Genomic DNA, 20,065 nt, shown 5'->3' with positions numbered 1-20,065 from the left:
CATATTAGTTTAAAATAACATTCGTAAGCACAACCAACAGCTTGACTTGGAATGAATCTGGTTATAAACTTGCTTGCCAGTATTCTCTTTTTACTGCCCAGATCTTTCATCATAGATTGTAGCATGGCAGATTGATTTCTCTAAGCTTACTCGGTTCTTTTAATTTCACAGACCCTGTGCTGCAGTTATAGATTAAGTCATAGTGAATTCATTAATGGACCGTATTAAAGAGATTATTTTCCATACAGTGAAATTGTAACAATCAAAAAATAATAATATTGTCTGAGAAGTTTGGTCTTTGTGGAAGGAATAGAGATATGGGGTTAACCCTTGTGAAGAGGAAAGCCTATTCAACCATGGACATTGAAGCAGTTTGGTCTTTCATAAGAACATTCTTCTATCTTAGAGAAGGACATGCAAGTCAGCCCTAATGTTGAATACCTGAGCTGGCATGCATGTGTATAGTTTTGCACCAGAGTTTGTAGTTATAGTTTGGTCCAGAGCCCATTGGAAGCCAGGGTAACTTGTCAGCCTCAGTAGAGGAGTCACATGAGAGGCATTACCAGGTAAACAGCAGCATTTTAAATGCTCAGCAGAGGAGATTTAATAGTACATAGCCGCACTAGTCATGTCAACTCAAGTTTGTATGTGAATTTGTGCATTTTCTGCAGTTTGGAATGGTCCTTTTCCTAAACTTGCAAAGAACAAATATGCAGGATCTGGATGCTGTGATGCAGGCTCGAGTAGATATGATGTGTTTTGAGTCTGATCTGAAATTTTGACTATGATGTCTAGGAAATACTTCCAGCAAGCATATCAGCTCTGTTTTATTAGGGTTGAGTTTCAGATTATGGGTCTTCATCCAGAAAGAGATGTCAGAAAGGCAGCCCTATATCTTGTAGAGGCATGGTGGGGGGATGGAGGGAAAGAAGTTTGATCTTTTTTTGAGCGTAGCAGATCTAGTCACCGAGCCCAGATATTTAATATATAAGCAGAACAAAAGTTGACCCCTGGAGAACTCTGGAGTTACTTTTGAGGCGATGAAGCTGAATCTATCCATGTACATACAACTCAAAAGTTGGAATGGTATGTTGAAATTGGAATTAAAACTGAAAACAATGATTTGTAAATAGTTTTTGACCTGTATTGCATTCAAAACAACACAGCAGCATATTATTTGATGTTTTCCCTCATAAATGTTATTGTTTGGGTTTTGTTTTTTGTTTTGTTTTTTTCAAAATAAATACATTTCAATTTTGATTCTTGCAATACATTTCAAAATGAATTGATGGTTTTTGATGCAGTGCCATCTGAGGGATCAGAGATCACGGGTGTTCAGCTTAGGCTTGTGCCCTTGCCCTTTGCACACCGAAATTCCTCCAGATTCTTTGAATCCTTTAATGATATTATGCATTGTAGAGGGTAAAATATCCAAATCCTGTCATATCTTTCTTTGAGGAACATTGTTTTTAAACATTACAATCATTTTCTTGTACATTTGTTGACAAACTGGAGATCCTTGAACCATCTTTCCTCCTCAAAGACTAGGCCTTTCCTGGATACTGATTTTGGACCAAATCATGATAACAATTACCTGTTGACATCACCTGTTTTACATCACATCATTATTTGTTTTACTTCATTATTAACACTAAATTGCCCCCGTCCCAACTTTTTTTTGGAACGTGTTGCAGGCCTGAAATGCAAGAATGGATGTACAGTGCCCTCCATGATTATTGGCACCCCTTGTAAAGATTAGTAAAAAGGGTTACAAAAAAAATCTACCTTTTGGTGAAGTCACTTCATGTCACACTGAAAAAATGAGAAAAATCCAGACTTTAATTGAAATAAATTTATTCAAAGGAAAACAAATCTCTCATCAAGAAAAAACACATATGCCACTATTATTGACACCCCTGGAAATTATAGTGAACACAAAATAACTGAAGCCTGTTTCCCATTTAACTGTACATTTTTCAGTTGATTGGAGTGTGTCGGAACATTCAAACTGTAATCCATGACTTCCTGATTAACTGGGGTACAAATATCAGGTGGCACAGAGGCCAAATTCCTATCTCTCTATCTGTCTATCTATCTATCTCTGGCATATCACTGCAGTGATGTGGCTGCTCTGATGGTTTCAGCCATCAAAGTCTCTAAGCAAGAATTACAGTCGTGGTTTCCCGTCACTTTCTAATGGATTACTATAGAGGTTTTCTCCTCTCAGTAATTCACACACACACACACACACACACACACACACCTTTGGACAATTTAGAGTAGCCAGTTAAACTAACCTGCGCACCCAGTCCTCTTTGGACTGTGGGGGAAACCGGCACACCCAGAGGAAACCCACGCAGACACGTTGAGAACATACAAACTCTACACAGAAAGGCCCCCGTCAGCCACTGGGCTCAAACCCAGAACCTGCTTGCTGTGAGGTGACAGTGCTAACCACTACACCACCATGCCACCCCAAATTCCCTTAGTTATCCATTTACAGGGGAAAAATAAGAGAACACACAAACCAAATGAGGGAGAAATGTATTGACCTTCATAAGTCAGAGATTGTTGATAAAAAAAAATAGCTACTTGCCTGAAAATGTCCATTTCTACTGTCAGGACAATATCAAATCAAATCAAATCAAGTTTATTTGTACAGCGCTTTTAACAATAAACATTGTCGCAAAGCAGCTTTACAGAATTTGAACGACTTAAAACATGAGCTAATTTTATCCCTAATCTGTCCCCAATGAGCAAGCCTGTGGCGACGGTGGCAAGGAAAAACTCCCTCAGACGACATGAGGAAGAAACCTCGAGAGGAACCAGACTCAAAAGGGAACCCATCCTCATTTGGGCAACAACAGACAGCCTGACTATAATATTAACAGTTTTAACAGGTATAACCCTCAACTGTCCTCATGGGGCCGTCCTTCACAGGAGTGGGGCGATAAAACTCCGACCAGACACAGGGCACCAGGATGGATCAAGCAGGTCCGAGGGGCAGAAGAGGCCAGCATCTCAATCCCAGGATCAACATGTAACTCAGAGGGACAGATGGGGGGGGGGGAAGAAAACACGTTGTTAGGTATGCCCTAAAAATGACAAGTATTAAATCTGTGTGGTAGGCTCGCAGAGACGAGAGTCTTTACATCAGGCATGACGCACAATGGCATGTTAATATGGTAAAAAATATATCATGACCTGCTCTGGCTGGATGCTTGATTGGGTGATGGGAGCACACTCCTCAGCAATGATGAGATGCAGATGGGACCCTTAGGCCTGGCCAAGACAATTCAGTTACATTTCACCGGGTCTGGGACATGCGACAGAATGTCTGACGGCCGATTCCCTGCAGGCTACGATAGCCAGTCGAGGTCCCCACCGTCTCCACCAAAAGATTTCCTGTTGACTCCATGTAACTCAGAGGGACAGATTTGGGGGGGGGGGGGGAGAGAAAGAAAACACAGGTGGTTAGGTATGCCCAATGTCACCTGAATAAGTAGGAACAGTATACATATTGCACCGAGTACAAGCAGGGACTCCGGCAACTAACTATGACAGCATAACTAAAAGGAGAGAGCCAGAAGGTAACACAGGCATGAGGGAGCCCCGGGACATAAAGCAGCCAGCCACTGCACCGTCAACAAACTCGAGTGAGCAAGCGAGTGGGGACTGACAGCATCCATACATCCCAGTTTACCAAAACACTCTATGTCTGAGGACCCTCCAGATCTACTCCTTTACCTCATAAACACCATTAACAAAAGGCTTGACTAAACAGATATGTTTTCAGCCTAGACTTAAATGCTGAGACTGTGTCTGATTCCCGAACATTACTTGGAAGGCTGTTCCATAACAGTGGGGCTTTGTAAGAAAAGGCTCTGCCCCCTGATGTAGCCTTCACTATACAAGGTACCAGCAGATAGCCTGCACCTTTTGATCTAAGTAGGCGTGGCGGGTCATAGAGGAGCAGAAGTTCACTCAGGTACTGTGGTGCGAGACCATTTAGTGCTTTAAAGGTCAATAGTAGTATTTTATAATCAATACGAAATTTGATTGGGAGCCAATGCAGTGTGGATAAGACAGGCGTGATGTGGTCATATTTTCTAGTTCTAGTAAGGACTCTTGCTGCGGCATTTTGAACTAACTGGAGCTTGTTTATGCACTTATTGGAACATCCAGACAGTAAGGCATTACAATAATCCAACCTGGAGGTAACGAAAGCATGGACTAGTTTTTCTGCATCATGCAATGACATTAAATTTCTTATCTTTGCAATATTTCTGAGATGAAAGAAAGCTATCCGGGTGATGTTATCAATGTGAGTTTCGAATGAAAGACTGGGGTCAATAATCACTCCGAGGTCTTTTACTGCTGCACGTGAAGAAACAGAAAGGCCATCCAGAGTTACTGTGTAATCAGAAAACTTACTTCTAGCTGTATGTGGTCCTAGCACAAGTACTTCAGTCTTGTCAGAGTTAAGCAGAAGGAAATTTATAAGCATCCAGTGTCTAATGTCCTTAACACATTCCTCAATTTTATTAAGCTGGTGTCTCTCATCAGGTTTTGCAGAGACATACAACTGTGTGTCATCAGCATAACAGTGGAAACTAATACAGTGTTTACGAATAATATCGCCCAGAGGTAACATATAGAGAGAAAAAAGCAGTGGACCCAAGACAGAACCTTGTGGAACACCAAACTTTACCTCGGTACGTCTAGAAATATCACCATTTATATCAACATACTGATAACGATCAGTTAGATAAGACCTGAGCCAGGAGAGGGCCATTCCCTTAACTCCCACAACATTTTCTAGTCTATCCAGAAGAATGGAATGATCAATGGTATCAAATGCTGCACTAAGGTCAAGCAACACAAGTAGCGAGACACAGCCCTGATCAGACGCCAACAGTAGGTCGTTTACTACTTTAACCAGTGCTGTCTCTGTGCTATGATGAGGTCTAAATCCTGACTGATACATTTCATGGATGTTATTCCTATGTAAATATGAGCATAACTGCTGTGTCACAGCTTTTTCAAGGATCTTGGAGATAAAGGGGAGGTTTGATATTGGCCGATAATTGGACAGCTGACAGGGATCAAGGTCAGGTTTTTTAATCAGGGGTTTGATAACTGCTAGTTTAAAGGATTTGGGTACATAGCCAATCATAAGAGAAGAATTTATTATTTTTAGAAGCGGTTCAATTACTCCAGGCATTATCTGTTTGAATAGATGTGTCGGTAAGGGATCTAGTACGCAAGTTGAGGCTTTTGATGTAGAGATTAATGAGAGTAATTCAGTTTCTTTTAGGGGAGTAAAACATTCTAACTGATGATCTGATACAGTTATATTGTTAACTACAAGGTCACTTTCATTGTCTAACCTTAAATTAGTAGTTTGAATTTTTTGTCGGATATTCTCAATTTTGTCATTAAAAAAATTCATGAAGTCGTTGCTACTACATACTGCAGGTGTGCATGTGTTGATAGTGGACTTATTCCTGGTTAATTTTGCTACAGTATTAAATAGGAATCTAGGATTATTTTTGTTATCTTCTATTAGGGAGGAGAGATATGTTGATCTCTCAGCACTAAGAGCTTTTTTATACTTCAGGAAGCTCTCCTTCCACGCCAATTTGAACACTACCAATTTTGTTTGATGCCATTTACGTTCTAATTTTCGAGTGGTCTGTTTTAATGTGCGAGTGTCATCATTATACCAGGGTGCTAATTTTTTGTCTCTGACCATTTTCCTTTTTAGAGGAGCTACATTGTCTAAAGTATGGCGGAATGTTGACTCCAAGCATTCAGTTGCCTGATCGAGTCCCGCAGGGGCCGACAGTGACCCAATCAAAGTTGACAGCTCTGGGAGATCATTTATAAAGCTCTGTGCAGTAGTTGACGTGAAAGTACGTTTAATACAGTAGCGTGGTGAGGTGCATATATTATTACTCAGACATATTTTGAATGAGATGAGACAATGATCTGAGATAACTTCAGACTGTGGAAGTATGACTATATTGTCTACGTTTAATCTGAATGTTAGTATTAGATCAAGGGTGTGACCACCATTATGGGTCGGTCCTATGACATTCTGCTTAATCCCGACTGAATCTAAGATGGACACAAACGCTGTTTTTAAAGGGTCTTCTGGGTTATCAAAGTGAATATTAAAATCTCCGACAAATAAAGCTTTGTCTAAGGAAATAACCAAATCTGAGATAAAATCTGCAAATTCAGAAAGAAACTCAGAATATGGCCCCGGGGGCCTGTAAATAATAAGCAATGGAATTAACTGGGTAGACTTATTTTTCGAGGCTACATACATTATATGAGTATGAAGAACTTCAAATGTATTAAATTTATAACCAGGTTTGTGTGTTACACCTAGATAATCGTTATAAATAATTTAAAAAAAAAAAAGTGGACACCAACTGGAACTGTTACAAACTTGCCTGGAAGAGGAACCAAGTTTATTTTGCCCCCATGTACAGTAAGGAGGATGGTAAGAGAGGCAAAAAAAAAAAAATCCCCAAGGATCACTATTGGTGAAATACAAGAAAAAGTAGTCTCCAAAACCATCATCAGACAACACATCCATCCCAACAGATTATTTGGAAGGTATGCAAGAAAAAACCACAGTTAACCATAAATGTAAGCACCTGAAGTTTGTGAAACACTGCTACAACTTTGACTGGAGTTGTGTTCTATGGTCTGATGTAACAAAAATGGAGAATTTTGGTAATAAACACTCAAGGAGAGTTTGGTGTAAAAAGAAGGATGGTTATAATGAAAAGAACCCAATCCCAACTGTAAAATATGGTGGAAGTTCTGTGATGTTTTGGGGCTGTTTTTCCTCCAGAGGACCTGGAAACCTTGTTAGGGCACTTGGCATCATGGACTCCATGAAATACCAGGACATTTTAGAAACTAAACCTGGGTCGTAATTGCATCTTCCAGCAGGGCAATGATCTGTGTGTATATATATAATATAAAATGTATTTATCTACATTCACTGGATATGAGCAATCTTGCACTCTGATTGGCTACTCTACTACTAGGCTATCAGCTCATATACCATGAGTAAAGAAAAACAAAATGGCAGAGCATGTTGCTGAACCAATCAAGTTCAAAATAAAAACTCTACTCAAAAACAAAACCCTAAAAAATACAAAAAAAAGCAATAAAATATGGAATGAAAGTATTTGATGGTAAGAATGTATATTTTTTTAATTTTCAAGAATTATTTTCTAGTATTTTTCACAAATTGCTCCTGTCATTTCACCGGTTTGTTTACATTCTTCATCTTTAAGCATTAAAATTTGTTGAATTTTTTCAGACTGGTTCAAAAGCTCAAAGAAGTTTGAAAATTACAGAACTGAATTGCCCAAGGAAGAATTAAATAAATGTCTAAAGCTATTCTATACCTCGGCACAACAGCAAGACAGCACTTTCTGCAAAAAAAAAAAAAACACTAAAGTAAATTTGTGCAGTCATTGATAGGTTTTTAAGAAGTCCGCCTCAGCGGAAATGATTTTGTTAGACATTTTGTATAAAGTTTTTATTTAATGAATTTGCAAAAAATAAAAATGCTCTGTTTCTCAAAATCCAATGAATGTGGATATAATAAAACAGTCATTTCACTCAATCTTGTTGAACATGGCTTATAGCCAACTCGGTGCTACACGCCTCGTCAGCTATCAGCTCATGTACGCCTCGATTTCATGGAATAATTGTGATAGATAGATAGATAGATAGATAGATAGATAGATAGATAGATAGATAGATAGATAGATAGATAGATAGATTTTTTTTTTTTAGGTTAGTGGGACACAGAATGGTTTGCTGCCTCACAGCTCCAGGGTCCCCAAGTTTGATCATGAATTATTTATACCTGATATACATAGTGTTTATGTGGCGTTTCTGTGCATGTTCTTCTCATGTCTGTGTGGGTTTTTATCTGGGAAAAAACATGGTAGTAGGTGGACTGACTAATATCAATTGCCCCTAGGTGTGAATAAATGAGTAAATGTGTATGCATGATGCCTTGCAATGGACTGATGCCCCATCAGGGTGTATTCCTGTCTCATGCCCAGTGAGTGTGCGAGTGAGTTCCTGGTTGAAAATTATTGGTTGAAAAAAAGAAGGTAATTTAGTAGACAGTATTTTGAATGCAAGTGAAGCAAATTAATGTGAGTTGTTTTGTCTTTAATAGTACGCAGTGTTAAAAACCTGTTTTTTCTTATCATCCCCATGAAACAAACACACACAAACTGTTGCAGACAGACTGGGTAATGGTAATTGGAGGTGGTCCCTCACCACTGTTCTCTTTTGGCTTTATTCTGAGTCAATCCAACACAGTTATTTTTATAGAGGCAATAGATAGAACTTTATAATGACAATCCAGTTCATTTTTTCCCCAAGTTTTAAATTTTGTTTTAATGAAGAGCTAATATGAATGCGGCATTAATCTAGCTAAATTCATGTACAGTGGTGCTTGAAAGTTTGTGAACCCTTTAGAATTTTCTATATTTCTGCATAAATATGACCTAAAACATCATCAGACTTCCACACAAGTCCTAAAAGTAGATAAAGAGAACTCAGTTAAACAAATGAGACAAAAAATATTATATTTGGTCATTTATTTATTGAGGAAAATGATCCAGTATTACATATCTGTGAGTGGCAAAAGTATGTGAACCTCTAGGATTAGCAGTTAATTTGAAGGTGAAATTAGAGTCAGCTGTTTTCAATCAATGGGATGACAATCAGGTGTGAGTGGGCACCCTGTTTTATTTCAAGAACAGGGATCTATCAAAGTCTGATCTTCACAACACATGTTTGTGGAAGTGTATCATGGCATGAACAAAGGAGATTTCTGAGGACCTCAGAAAAAGCGTTGTTGATGCTCATCAGGCTGGTAAAGGTTACAAAACCATCTCTAAAGAGTTTGGACTCCACCAATCCACAGTCAGACAGATTGTGTACAAATGGGGGAAATTCAAGGCTATTGTTACCCTCCCCAGGAGTGGTCGACCAACAAAGATCACTCCGAGAGCAAGGCGTGTAATAGTCGGCGAGGTCACAAAGGACCCCAGGGTAACTTCTAAGCAACTGAAGGCCTCTCTCACATTGGTGAATGTTAATGTTCATGAGTCCACCATCAGGAGAACACTGAACAACAATGGTGTGCATGGCAGGCTTGCAAGGAGAAAGCCACTGCTCTCCAAAAAGAATATTGCTGCTTGTTTGCAGTTTGCTAAAGATCACGTGGACAAGCCAGAAGGCTATTGGAAAAATGTTTTGTGGATGGATGAGAGCAAAATAGAACTTTTTGGTTGCATCTGGGCCAGGACGACTTGTCATCATTGATGGAACAATGAATTTTGAATTATACCAGCGAATTCTAAAGGAAAATATCAGGACATTTGTCCATGAACTGAATCTCAAGAGAAGGTGGGTCATGCAGCAAGACAATGACCCTAAGCACACAAGTCGCTCTACCAAAGAATGGTTAAAGAATAATAAAGTTAATGTTTTGGAATGGCCAAGTCAAAGTCCTGACCTTAATCCAATCGAAATGTTGTGGAAGGACCTGAAGCGAGCAGTTCATGTGAGGAAACCCACTGACATCCCAGAGTTGAAGCTGTTCTGTACAGAGGAATGGGCTAAAATTCCTCCAAGCCGGTGTGCAGGACTGATCAACAGTTACCGGAAACGTTTAGTTGCAGTTATTGCTGCACAAGGGGGTCACACCCAGATACTGAAAGCAAATGTTCACATACTTTTGCCGCTCACAGATATGTAATATTGGATCATTTTCCTCAATGGGAAGGACTTTGACTTTTGACTTTGACTTCCTTAATAAATAAATGACCAAGTATAATATTTTTGTCTCATTTGTTTAACTGGGTTCTCTTTATCTACTTGTAGGACTTGTGTGAAAATCTGATGATGTTTTAGGTCATATTTATGCAGAAATATAGAAAATTATACAGGGTTCACAGACTTTCAAGCACCACTGTAGCTTAGGTCATGTCTTCCTCTTCAGGATAATGTGACTGTAGTAGATACAGCACACATTTATGTAAATTGTAGGCTAGATAACTATGGTTTTAAAGTAGCTTGACCAACATGATTTCCAAGGTGATATGTGACATCTGCCATCACTGGCACCTAGAAGAGCAGTATAGCTATTCTGTTATACATAGTTATATAGTTTGATATGGGTTTATTTTGGTAATAACTGTGGTTATCAAACTACAAACCAAGCCCTGCGATGACCTGGCGACTTGTCCAGGGTGTACCCCGCCTCTCGCCCATAGTCATCTGGGATAGGCTTCAGCTTGCCTGCGACCCTGTAGAACAGGATAAGCAGCTACAGATAATGGATGAATGGATGGAAACTACAAACCGCTATCATGATTTTTCTGTAGAATGTCATGTTTTTTTTTTTCTCCCCATGGTGCATTATGATAACGTATTATATACAGTACATTAAATATGACACTGCTACCATATTACTATGGTATCTTATGGTAACACTGATTGTTATACTCTTTACTCTGGTAATTATGTTAATGATAATTAGAACTATGGCGACATGCAATAGGTCTTTTGCACCAAGTAACATTGTTCATCTTTTTTAAGGATAGCTGATTAATACTGTATCTGTTGGTTCTATGATTATTAACCATTATACTAAAGTGAAATAAAGAAGATGGTGTGTTTCTAAATGCTTGGTTGTCTGGGAAAACCCATCGGATGTCAGTGTGGGTGACTTCTGGCAAACAGACAAAAAAAGACAAAAAAATCAAGTTTTGGCTAAAATAATTTTGTTCTGGCAATAACAGATTTTTATATCTCATCTTTAAGAAATTATGAATATATTTTACCAAAGGAATATGGAACTCCATCCATTATCCATAACCGCTTATGCTGTGCAGGGTCACGGGCAAGCTGGAGCCTATCCCAGCTGACTATGGGCAAGAGGCGGGAAACAAGTCGCCAGGCCATCACAGGGCTGACACATAGAGACACACAACAATTTGCACCTATGGGCAATTTAGAGCCACCAGTTAACCCAACCTGCATGTCTTTGGACTGTGGGGGAAGCCGGAGCACCCGGAAGAAACCCACACAGACACGGGGAGAACATGCAAAGTCCACACAGAAAGGCCCCGTTGGCCACTGGGCTCAAACCCAGAACCTTTTTGCTGTGAGGCAACAGTGCTAACCACTACACCACTGTGCCACCCAGATGTGGAAATGTTTTTCTTTTATTAATTTATTTGTATTTACAAATATTATGTTGGGCAAGGAGCCAGTTTAACAGATGTTGTGGTAAACAGGGTTAGTCTGCCTAAAATTGGTATATGCCTAATGAGTTCAGTTTGTAATCAGATACTGGCTGTTCAAAATGCCACTGATGCTCCTGGAGTGCATTCAGAATGGAATCTTTAAAAGTACTTTTCTCCCTTTTTTTGCCTTTTTAGGGTAACAAGACTTTAAAATACTAAAACTTCACCTCTGGTTGAGGTACATGCATAAGAGGAGAATCTGTGGCATAACTTGACGATTGCTGTACACCAATGCAACCCATCTAACTTGAAGCAGTTGGAGCAGGTTTGCCTTGAGGAATGGGCAAAAATCCCAGTGGCTAGATATGCTAAGCTAATAGAGACATACCCCAAGAGACTTGCAGCTGTAATTGCAGCAAAAGGTGGCTCTACAAAGTATTGACTTTTTTGGGGGGAGGGGGTACCTATGCACACTCTGTACGTCTGTTTTTTCATCTTAATTATTGTTTGTGTCACAATAAAATAACAATTTTCACCTTTAAAGTTGTAGGCATGTTGTGTAACGTCTAGCCCATACCTTGTCTAGCCCATACCATATTTCAGTTCAGACAAATGATATATAGTTAGAAATGTTACAGTTGCATGAAGGGATTTCCCAGGCCACCGCACATACTCAATGGTTGATCAAATTCCTTATTTGGATTACCAAACCCAACCCATTTTATCCTTGAATGATCTTTAATTCAACTGCCAATTATTCTTTGTTGTCTTAAGGACCATGAGAACCACAATGGCAGGCGAAGGACGTCTAAGAGACAGAGCAGGGACCTTCCTTTTGTGAAGCTTCTGAACATTTCCGTAACCCTGTCCCCATATTTAAGTGTGGACTCACGGCAGTTTCAGACCTCCATACAAGACAGAATGCAGGATTACTGGCTCAGCTTGCCCACTGGCCCACGGGCTCAACTGGTACATTTTTCTGTTCTGCATGTCTCTGATATATTGATAAACCCATTCAGCCATGGGGACGCAATTTATCTATTGTCTATCTCTCTCATTGTCTTTGTCCCTCAATAGGTTCCATTATTAACTCAGTGGAGAGGAAAGTACTGTGTCAAGTTGAACATCACAAATCCAGAAGCCACCAACTGGTTCTTGGAGAGAGTGAGCAGCCTGCACAGTCGCTTGGGCATGGAGTATGTGATGCTAGAGGGTGGGGAGGGAAACCCATTTGAAGAGAAGACTATGCGATATTTTCCTGTCCTCACAGGAGATGAATACATCAGGCTCCTGGCAGACCTCGCTGAGAGTATAGGGGGCAATACTATTGTTACGGCAGGGACAAGGTATGGGCTAGACATTAACCATATTTCTTCAACTACAGTGCTTCTTTGCTTTTGCAAAATATGAATGTACCCATTTTGTTCATATTATTGAACATTCATAATCAACCAACCAACCAGGCTTTCCTGTCAGATTCACTTCACTCACACTGAATCTCTTCCCATCTAAACAGATATAATCATCATTCATTACAAGGACTTGCTGCTCATGATATCTTTTTATGCCTGGGTTTCTGGGTTTAGGTCCAGCCAGAAGCCTTTGTTCATCCGTATGAGCGCACTGCAGTCTGACTGGAGTTATGCTGGCCTCAAGGGTATCATTCCATCCCTGCTGCATTACAGCCTGCTGGGCTATAATTTCTTCATTCCTGATGCAGTAGGTAATAGACTTCTGTACATCTTTAATATCACTTCCAAACCCATTACCCCATCCTTTTTATCTATTTACCTTTCTACTCAGTCAACCCAGAGTCTATCCAGAAAATGAAAATTCATTCATTGGGTAATTTTGATAGCAGCAAGGCATTTGAAATGTACTTTTTGTTCCTCTGGGCTACAGGAGGCTCTTTATCCAGTGAGCTGGTTACAGACGATGAACTCTTCATTCGCTGGCTGGAGATTGTGGCCTTTCTTCCTGTGCTCAGTTTTCAGACACCTCCATGGGCTTCAGGGGTGGACCAGGTGACTGACTTTCCTTCATTTACAGTGTCTTGCAAAAGTATTCATCCCCCTTTGTGTTTGTCCTGTTTTGTCACATTACAAGCTGGACTTAAAATAGATTTTTTGGGGGGTTAGCACCATTTGATTTACACAATATGCCTACAACTTTAAAGATGAAAATTGTTGTTTTATTGTGACACAAACAATAATTAAGATGAAAAAACAGACATATGGAATGTGCATAGGTATCCTCCCCCCAAAAGTCAATACTTTGTAGAGCCACCTTTTGCTGCAGTTACAGCTGCAAGTCTCTTGGGGTATGTCTCTATTAGTTTAGCATATCTAGCCACTGGGATTTTTGCCCATTCCTCAAGGCAAACCTGCTCCAACTGCTTCAAGTTAGATGGGTTGCATTGGTGTACAGCAATCTTCAAGTTATGCCACAGATTCTCAATTGGACTGAGGTCTGGGCTTTGACTAGGCCATTCAAAGACATTTAAATGTTTCTCTTGAAACCACTCCAGCGTAGCCTTAGCGGTATGTTTCGGGTCATTGTCATATGAACCTTTGTCCCAGTCTCAAACCTCTGGCTGACTCAAACAGCTTTTCCTCCAGAATTGCCTTGTATTTTGTGCCATTTATCTTTCCTTCAGTCCTGACCAGCTTTCCTGTCCCTGCAGATGAAAAATATCCCCACAGCATGATGCTGCCACCACCATGATGCTGCCACCACCATGCTTCACTGTAGGAATGGTGTTCTCATGGTGTTGGGTTTGCGCCACACGTAGCATTTCCCATGATAGCCAAAAAGTTCAATTTTAGTCTCATTTGACCAGAGAATCTTCTTCCATGTGTTTGGGGAGTCTGCCACATGCTGTTGGGCAAACTCCAAACGTGTTTTCTTAAGAAATTATTTTTTTCTGGCCACTCTTCCATAAAGCCCCACTCTGTGGAGTGTATGGCTTAAAGTGGTCCTATGGACAGATACTCCCATCTCCACTGTGGATCTTTGCAGCTCCTTCAGTGTTGTCTTTGGTGTCTTTGTTGCATATCTGATTAATGCCCTCCTTGCCCAGTCTGTGAGTTTTGGTGGGCGGCCTTCTCTTGTCAGGTTTGCAGTGGTGACATATCCTTTCCATTTTGCTATAATGGATTTAATGGTGCTCTGTGGGAGATTCAAAAATTGGGATTTTTTTAATAACCCAACCCTGATCTATACTTCTTCACAACTTTGTCTCTGACCTGTTTGGAGGCTCCTTGGTTTTCATGTTGTTTGCTTAGTAGTGTTGCAGAGTCAGGGTCCTTCCAGAACAGGGTGATTTATACAGACATCATCTGACTGATCATGTGACAGTTTGATTGCACACAGGTGGAACTTATTCAACTAATTATGTGACTTATGAAGTGAATTGGTTGGACCAGCTCTTATTTAGGGGTTTCATACGAAAGAGGGTGAATACCTATGCACACTCCAGATTTCTGTTTTTTCATCTTAATGATTGTTTGTGTCACAATAAAACAACAGTTTGCACCTTCAAAGTGGTAGGCATGTTGTGTAAATTAAATGGTGCTAACCCCCCAAACATCCCTTTAATTCCATCTTGCAATGCAACAAAACAGGACAAACACCAAGGGGGATGAATACTTTTGCAAGACACTGTACATGACATAAAAATTGATTTACCAACAGCAAATTGTGTCTCGGACAATGTGTGTAATGCACAAGGTGGAGGGATTCAATGGCACTATAGCTACAGCATTAAGGTGTGTCATATCACCATGAAGGGTGTTTACATATACAGTACCGGTAGCTACATCCCAAATTATTTTTTTAAATTTTCCTAAATTCTATAATGATGGGGTTTTTTTCTGGTTGTTGAGCCTACTTTTAAAAACTAATATTTAAAAACTAATAAACCAGACGTGAAACCTGCTTGTCCCAGGGACCAAGGCTGATGATTTGTCCACCCTTGTCTTATATGCTAAAGATGTCTATTTCTGTATAATAACACAACATCTTCAATAAAAGATGGATAGCAATGCAAGTTGGTACTGTACTTACACAACTACACCAGGGTAGTGCTCATATTAAAGGTTGGTTTAACAGATTGCTTCTTCCTCCTTACATAGAGCTGGAATATAATATTCACTCTCTCTGTGTGGGACTATGAGAACCACATTTCAAGCACGGTTAGAAAAATATCTGTGCCTCTTTTTTCAGCGTTTTTACTCACAGGTATTGGTATGTTTGAGCTTGCAGAGAACAGTTCAAGTTTCGAACAAGTGTAGAGGATACTGCAGGCGAGTATTTTTCTTGCATTTAGTGGAATAATAGCTTGGCCTTTCCCCAACATTACCTGTGGTTAAGGATCCATCTGGTTTGCATTAAATTTCTTTTCAGATTTGTGGCCCTCAGTCTTGACCATAATGACAGTCACTGCAACACTCAGGAATGACAGTGAATCAAAAGATGTAGAGATTATGCAGAGACAACTAACAGTTTCCATTTTGATTGCCATGAGAAACAAGTTATGTTGTTGTTGTTTTTTTTTCCTGTGGGCTTGTGGGATAATAAAACGTAGGTGGATAATACTTTTATAGCCTGTGTTGTTTTGCTGCATATTAAACTGTGTTCTGTTCATAGTTGTTAAAGTTACAGTGAACAACATTTCGTCTGATTTACATTTTTTTTATTTTTCTCTGCCCTGTGTGATGAGTCATTAACTGTGTGTGTGTGTGTGTGTGTGTGTGTGTGTGTGTGTGTATATGTGTAAAATACTCATTAGAGACCATTAAATCAATGAGCATATTGAGCCCGAATAGAAATATAACCAAAATGCAAACCACAGGTCTGTTTTCTCAATTTGAAATTACGTTGAACCCAGGCAGTGATTCAAAATCCACTGCACGAAACCTTTTCACATCCTCACCATGCACTTTTAATAAATGTGGTTTTACTTTGTTTCTGTTACGGGTAGGATGTTAGCTTAAGGATGTGACCCTTCTAGGAATGTACATAAGAAGGACATTTGGATAGTGTCAAACCACAACATGAAAGGATTCACATCTATTTTCCATCTAAAATGGAACAGAGCAAAAATCACAACAATCTGGGGTGTTTTAAGCATTCCAATAGTTAAAGTCTGTATGTATATGGGAGCTGCATCAATAAGAATCATTTATATGAGATATTTTACCATCATAATTCACATTGTTTTAGGATTTCCCCTACCATGAATATCAGCAATGTCCCTTGGAAATTTGCAAAATTAGGGAAATACAGTGTGCTTCCTCTATTCATTAACCATGTCATTTATAGATACTGGATACTCCATACCACTGTCATCAGAATAGTTTCCCTTATCCATCAAAGATGTGTCAAGTCTGATCAATTTGCTTATTTATTTCGTCTTTAGCTCATGGCTAGTCTGGCTAACGCGACTTCAAAGCTCTACGAAAATTTGGTCTGGCAAAGATATTAAGCCCAACTGTTTCCCAAAGTGTGTGGTTGACCCACCTCCCTGAAATGCCTCAGTTTGCTACTGGTTGAAGCCAGAAAAGGCTGTGACGAAGCTTAAACCAATCACATCACTCTTTCCTCTGACGTATGTCAGTATTCGTAATGTTTCTAGTGAATGAAGCGCTTCCAGCATAGATTCTGTAAACAATCTATGGCTTCCGGTCGCAGTTCTACTACGTCACTGCCTTGAACACGCCTCTACCCAGGGCCGTTGGAGATGCTCAAAGTTGATTAGCTCCCGATTTTTCGGGAGCTTGGAAGAGCTGTAGATAGCTTGCCTGGCCAGACTAAGCTCTCAACAGGCCCTCGTGTTGCGTCACGCTTAGGATGGGCGGGCCCAGGCTAGCTCATGGCATCTGTAATGTCAAACTCGGGTCTGGTTAGAATGCACAAAAAAAAAAATTCATTCTTCATTCACTTCTCACATCTATCTGCCTGGAATTTTCCTTTCATTAGCTCACTATCATAACATCTACATAAATTAGAGAGTGGTTTATGTAAATTAGATTTCCATGAGGGTCAGTTGGGTGTGTTCTATGTACATGACATGAAAATAAGACACTAGTGGACAGTAGCTTGTTTCCACGCAGCTGAACCTGATTCAGCAATTGTACTTGCTTTGATGTCATACAATATTTAATGGAATCATGCACAGATTTGTCTGTTATTCCATGCACTCAAATATGTGCTCGTTTCACAGCTTTGATGAAAAGAACACGTATTTGAGTGCATGGAATAATAGATACTTTTAATCAGGAAAGTGAAGACCCTCGGGTGGCTCCTTCTCCTGATCTTCCTTTTATTGGCTCATTGCCACAACACCTTCATAAAGTGTTCAAATTCATATTCATTCACATGACATGTAAATAAGGGACAAGCAGACAGGGGCGTATATGCATACAGCAGAATATGATTCCTGATTGGCAGAACTTGGGTGAATATGAGCTATTATTATACATACAGGACACTTTTTCAATGAAATAAAAACGTGTTCTATTCCCTTCTAGTGGGTTTCATTCATTTGGTTTGATAGCATGCAATACTGTCAGCATATTGCTTATCCTATGTGTATTATGTCACTCTACCCAATGGCGAATGAGCGTTGAATATGGTTTACGATATTGCATGGTTGTCAAGACAACATGATGTCACATGCCGGAGCTGCTGCGAATATTCAATGAGAAAGTTTTCTGCTGTGCATGCACAGAAGCATTTCTTTGTTTGTTGGGAAAGAGAAAGACGCGTTGAACACCCAAAAGGCTACCAAAACTTCACTAGATATTCTTCACACTTATTTACAAGAGAAAAATATCCTAATGGACATCAAAAAACTGGAAAAGAGGGTGTGTATGTCAGTGGCAAACCGTTACTATTAGAGCTGGGATTTCAGCTCAGCCAAAACTTAGCCAGACACACCAAAAAAGCAACAGGGCAAAGGATTTTGCAAGGGAGTAACGACAAACTGCCAGATAGCTCCGTTGTGTGGAGTCGTCGATGTTGATTTTAAAAGTAACTAAATAAATTACAGAGGGAAATGAATACTTAAGTCTGAGTGAAAAATACTGTAGCGAACATGCATGGAAAAAGAGTCTGGAGACAGAAATCTTAGTTTCTCAGTTGTTAGCCTGTGCTGGTTTTCTCGATAGCACTGGCTTGACCACTTTATTGGGATTCGCTAACACTACTGATGAATGCTACACTGCCTGGAAGGTGACTTCACTGCTGCACTGACGATGCTGACTTGCAGTTAAGCTCGCTTTGGCCTTCGAGAATAATGATATGTTTGGGCTTTCTCTGAAGACCTATAAGGCCCTGATGGTTCCCCTCTGTTTACAAGAGAAAAACATACCAACGGGCATTGAAAAACTGGAAAAGAGGGTGTGTCTGTATAATAATAATAATATTGGCTGCCTTTTTTTCATGGTATATCAGATATATTCCATTCACCTAGCATGATGCTAGGTGAATGGAATATATCTGATAGACCACTCAACACCAGCCAATATTATTTAAATATCTTTTGCCATTTCTTGGGATGCTGATTGTTTGGTTTCACCCAATTTCTACAGGTTCTGAACCTAACCAGAATCTACATCACTAAGCGGCAAGAGTTTGTAGTGCCTCTGATAGAGAAATATGCCCAGGAGTGGCAAGTCACTGGAAATCCCATCTACCGCCCGCTGTGGTGGATCAGTCCTAATGATCCAGCCACATTCACTATTGATGATGAATATCTCATTGGAGATGAGGTCAGTTTCCACTACACAGGCACCAAGCCATGATAAAATAATGCACTGACTAGATGTTTTCTTGTTTAGAAACTCAAAAGTCTTATAGGTATTTCATAACCAACACATAAGAAAATGATGCTGTACTAAAATCCATTAAATTGTGTTAAAATCTGTGGCTGAAAATAAGTGAAATATAAAGCTACAAGTATAACATGCTAATTTATTTATATATTTAACAGCAAAGCAATAATGGAGCTCATGAGAAACTATCTCATATCCCACAGTTAGCATAGTAAGTTATAATACCATGTGTTTTTCAGGTACTTGTTGCACCAGTGACAGAAAAAGGAGCCTTGCAGAGAGACATTTATCTGCCAGGGAGCAACGTTCAGTGGCAAGACACCAACAATGCTAAAGTGTTTGATGGTGGGACGCTCCTACAAAGTTACCACGTTGGGCTTGAGGAGGTGCCTGTATTCATCCAAAAGACCTCCTGAGGACAACTGTCTTGACTATCACGAGGCTGATTTTCTATTTTTTGACTTTTTTTTTTTTAATTGTGTTGATCTCGAGTTGCACTTTCCACAAAGAACATTTTCTGTGTTCTATGGCACAGTTTTGAGATTATGTACAAGATCATTTTCTATTTGCACTTTACAAATGAAAGTTATTTATACTATCTATAATATTTTGAAATCATTCGGTTTCATTTATCTGCTAGAATTATTTGTGGTAATTCAGTGTTTTCTATTTACTTTTTTTTCTGAAGAACTGTGGTTTACATTTGATAAATACTCACAGCCTTAAAAGTTGATCTGCTTCCACTGGCCATAACATGGAGTAGAGCATCAAGTGCTTAATTCACTTAAAACAATCTTTTTTTTTTTCTAAAGAAGACCAAACAATCAGTGAAGAAAAGATACTTCTTGTTGAGGAATAAACTGTAAGGAAGGAACCTCGCCCTGACACCAGAGTGGACACGACACTGAACGTCTCTTAATTTCA

The 20,065-nt window shown here is 39.6% G+C and overlaps 1 protein-coding gene across 1 annotated transcript in view; it reads left to right on the top strand.

The window, feature by feature from the left end:
- si:ch211-236l14.4 (SITS-binding protein) overlaps positions 1-19,557 on the top strand; it is a 54,931-nt gene extending 35,374 nt beyond the window's left edge. Inside the window, exons 5-10 of the mRNA XM_060910068.1 lie at positions 12,081-12,275; positions 12,384-12,652; positions 12,893-13,029; positions 13,209-13,330; positions 18,899-19,078; positions 19,381-19,557. Of these exons, the coding sequence (XP_060766051.1) occupies positions 12,081-12,275; positions 12,384-12,652; positions 12,893-13,029; positions 13,209-13,330; positions 18,899-19,078; positions 19,381-19,557 (1,080 nt within the window). The remainder of the gene's footprint in view (positions 1-12,080; positions 12,276-12,383; positions 12,653-12,892; positions 13,030-13,208; positions 13,331-18,898; positions 19,079-19,380) is intronic.
- The last annotated feature ends 508 nt before the right edge of the window (positions 19,558-20,065 follow it).

This window comes from Neoarius graeffei, chromosome 2 (genome assembly GCF_027579695.1).
Source record: "Neoarius graeffei isolate fNeoGra1 chromosome 2, fNeoGra1.pri, whole genome shotgun sequence".
Classification (NCBI taxonomy): Eukaryota; Metazoa; Chordata; class Actinopteri; order Siluriformes; family Ariidae; genus Neoarius; species Neoarius graeffei.
This window is presented reverse-complemented; position numbering and strand designations above follow the sequence as displayed.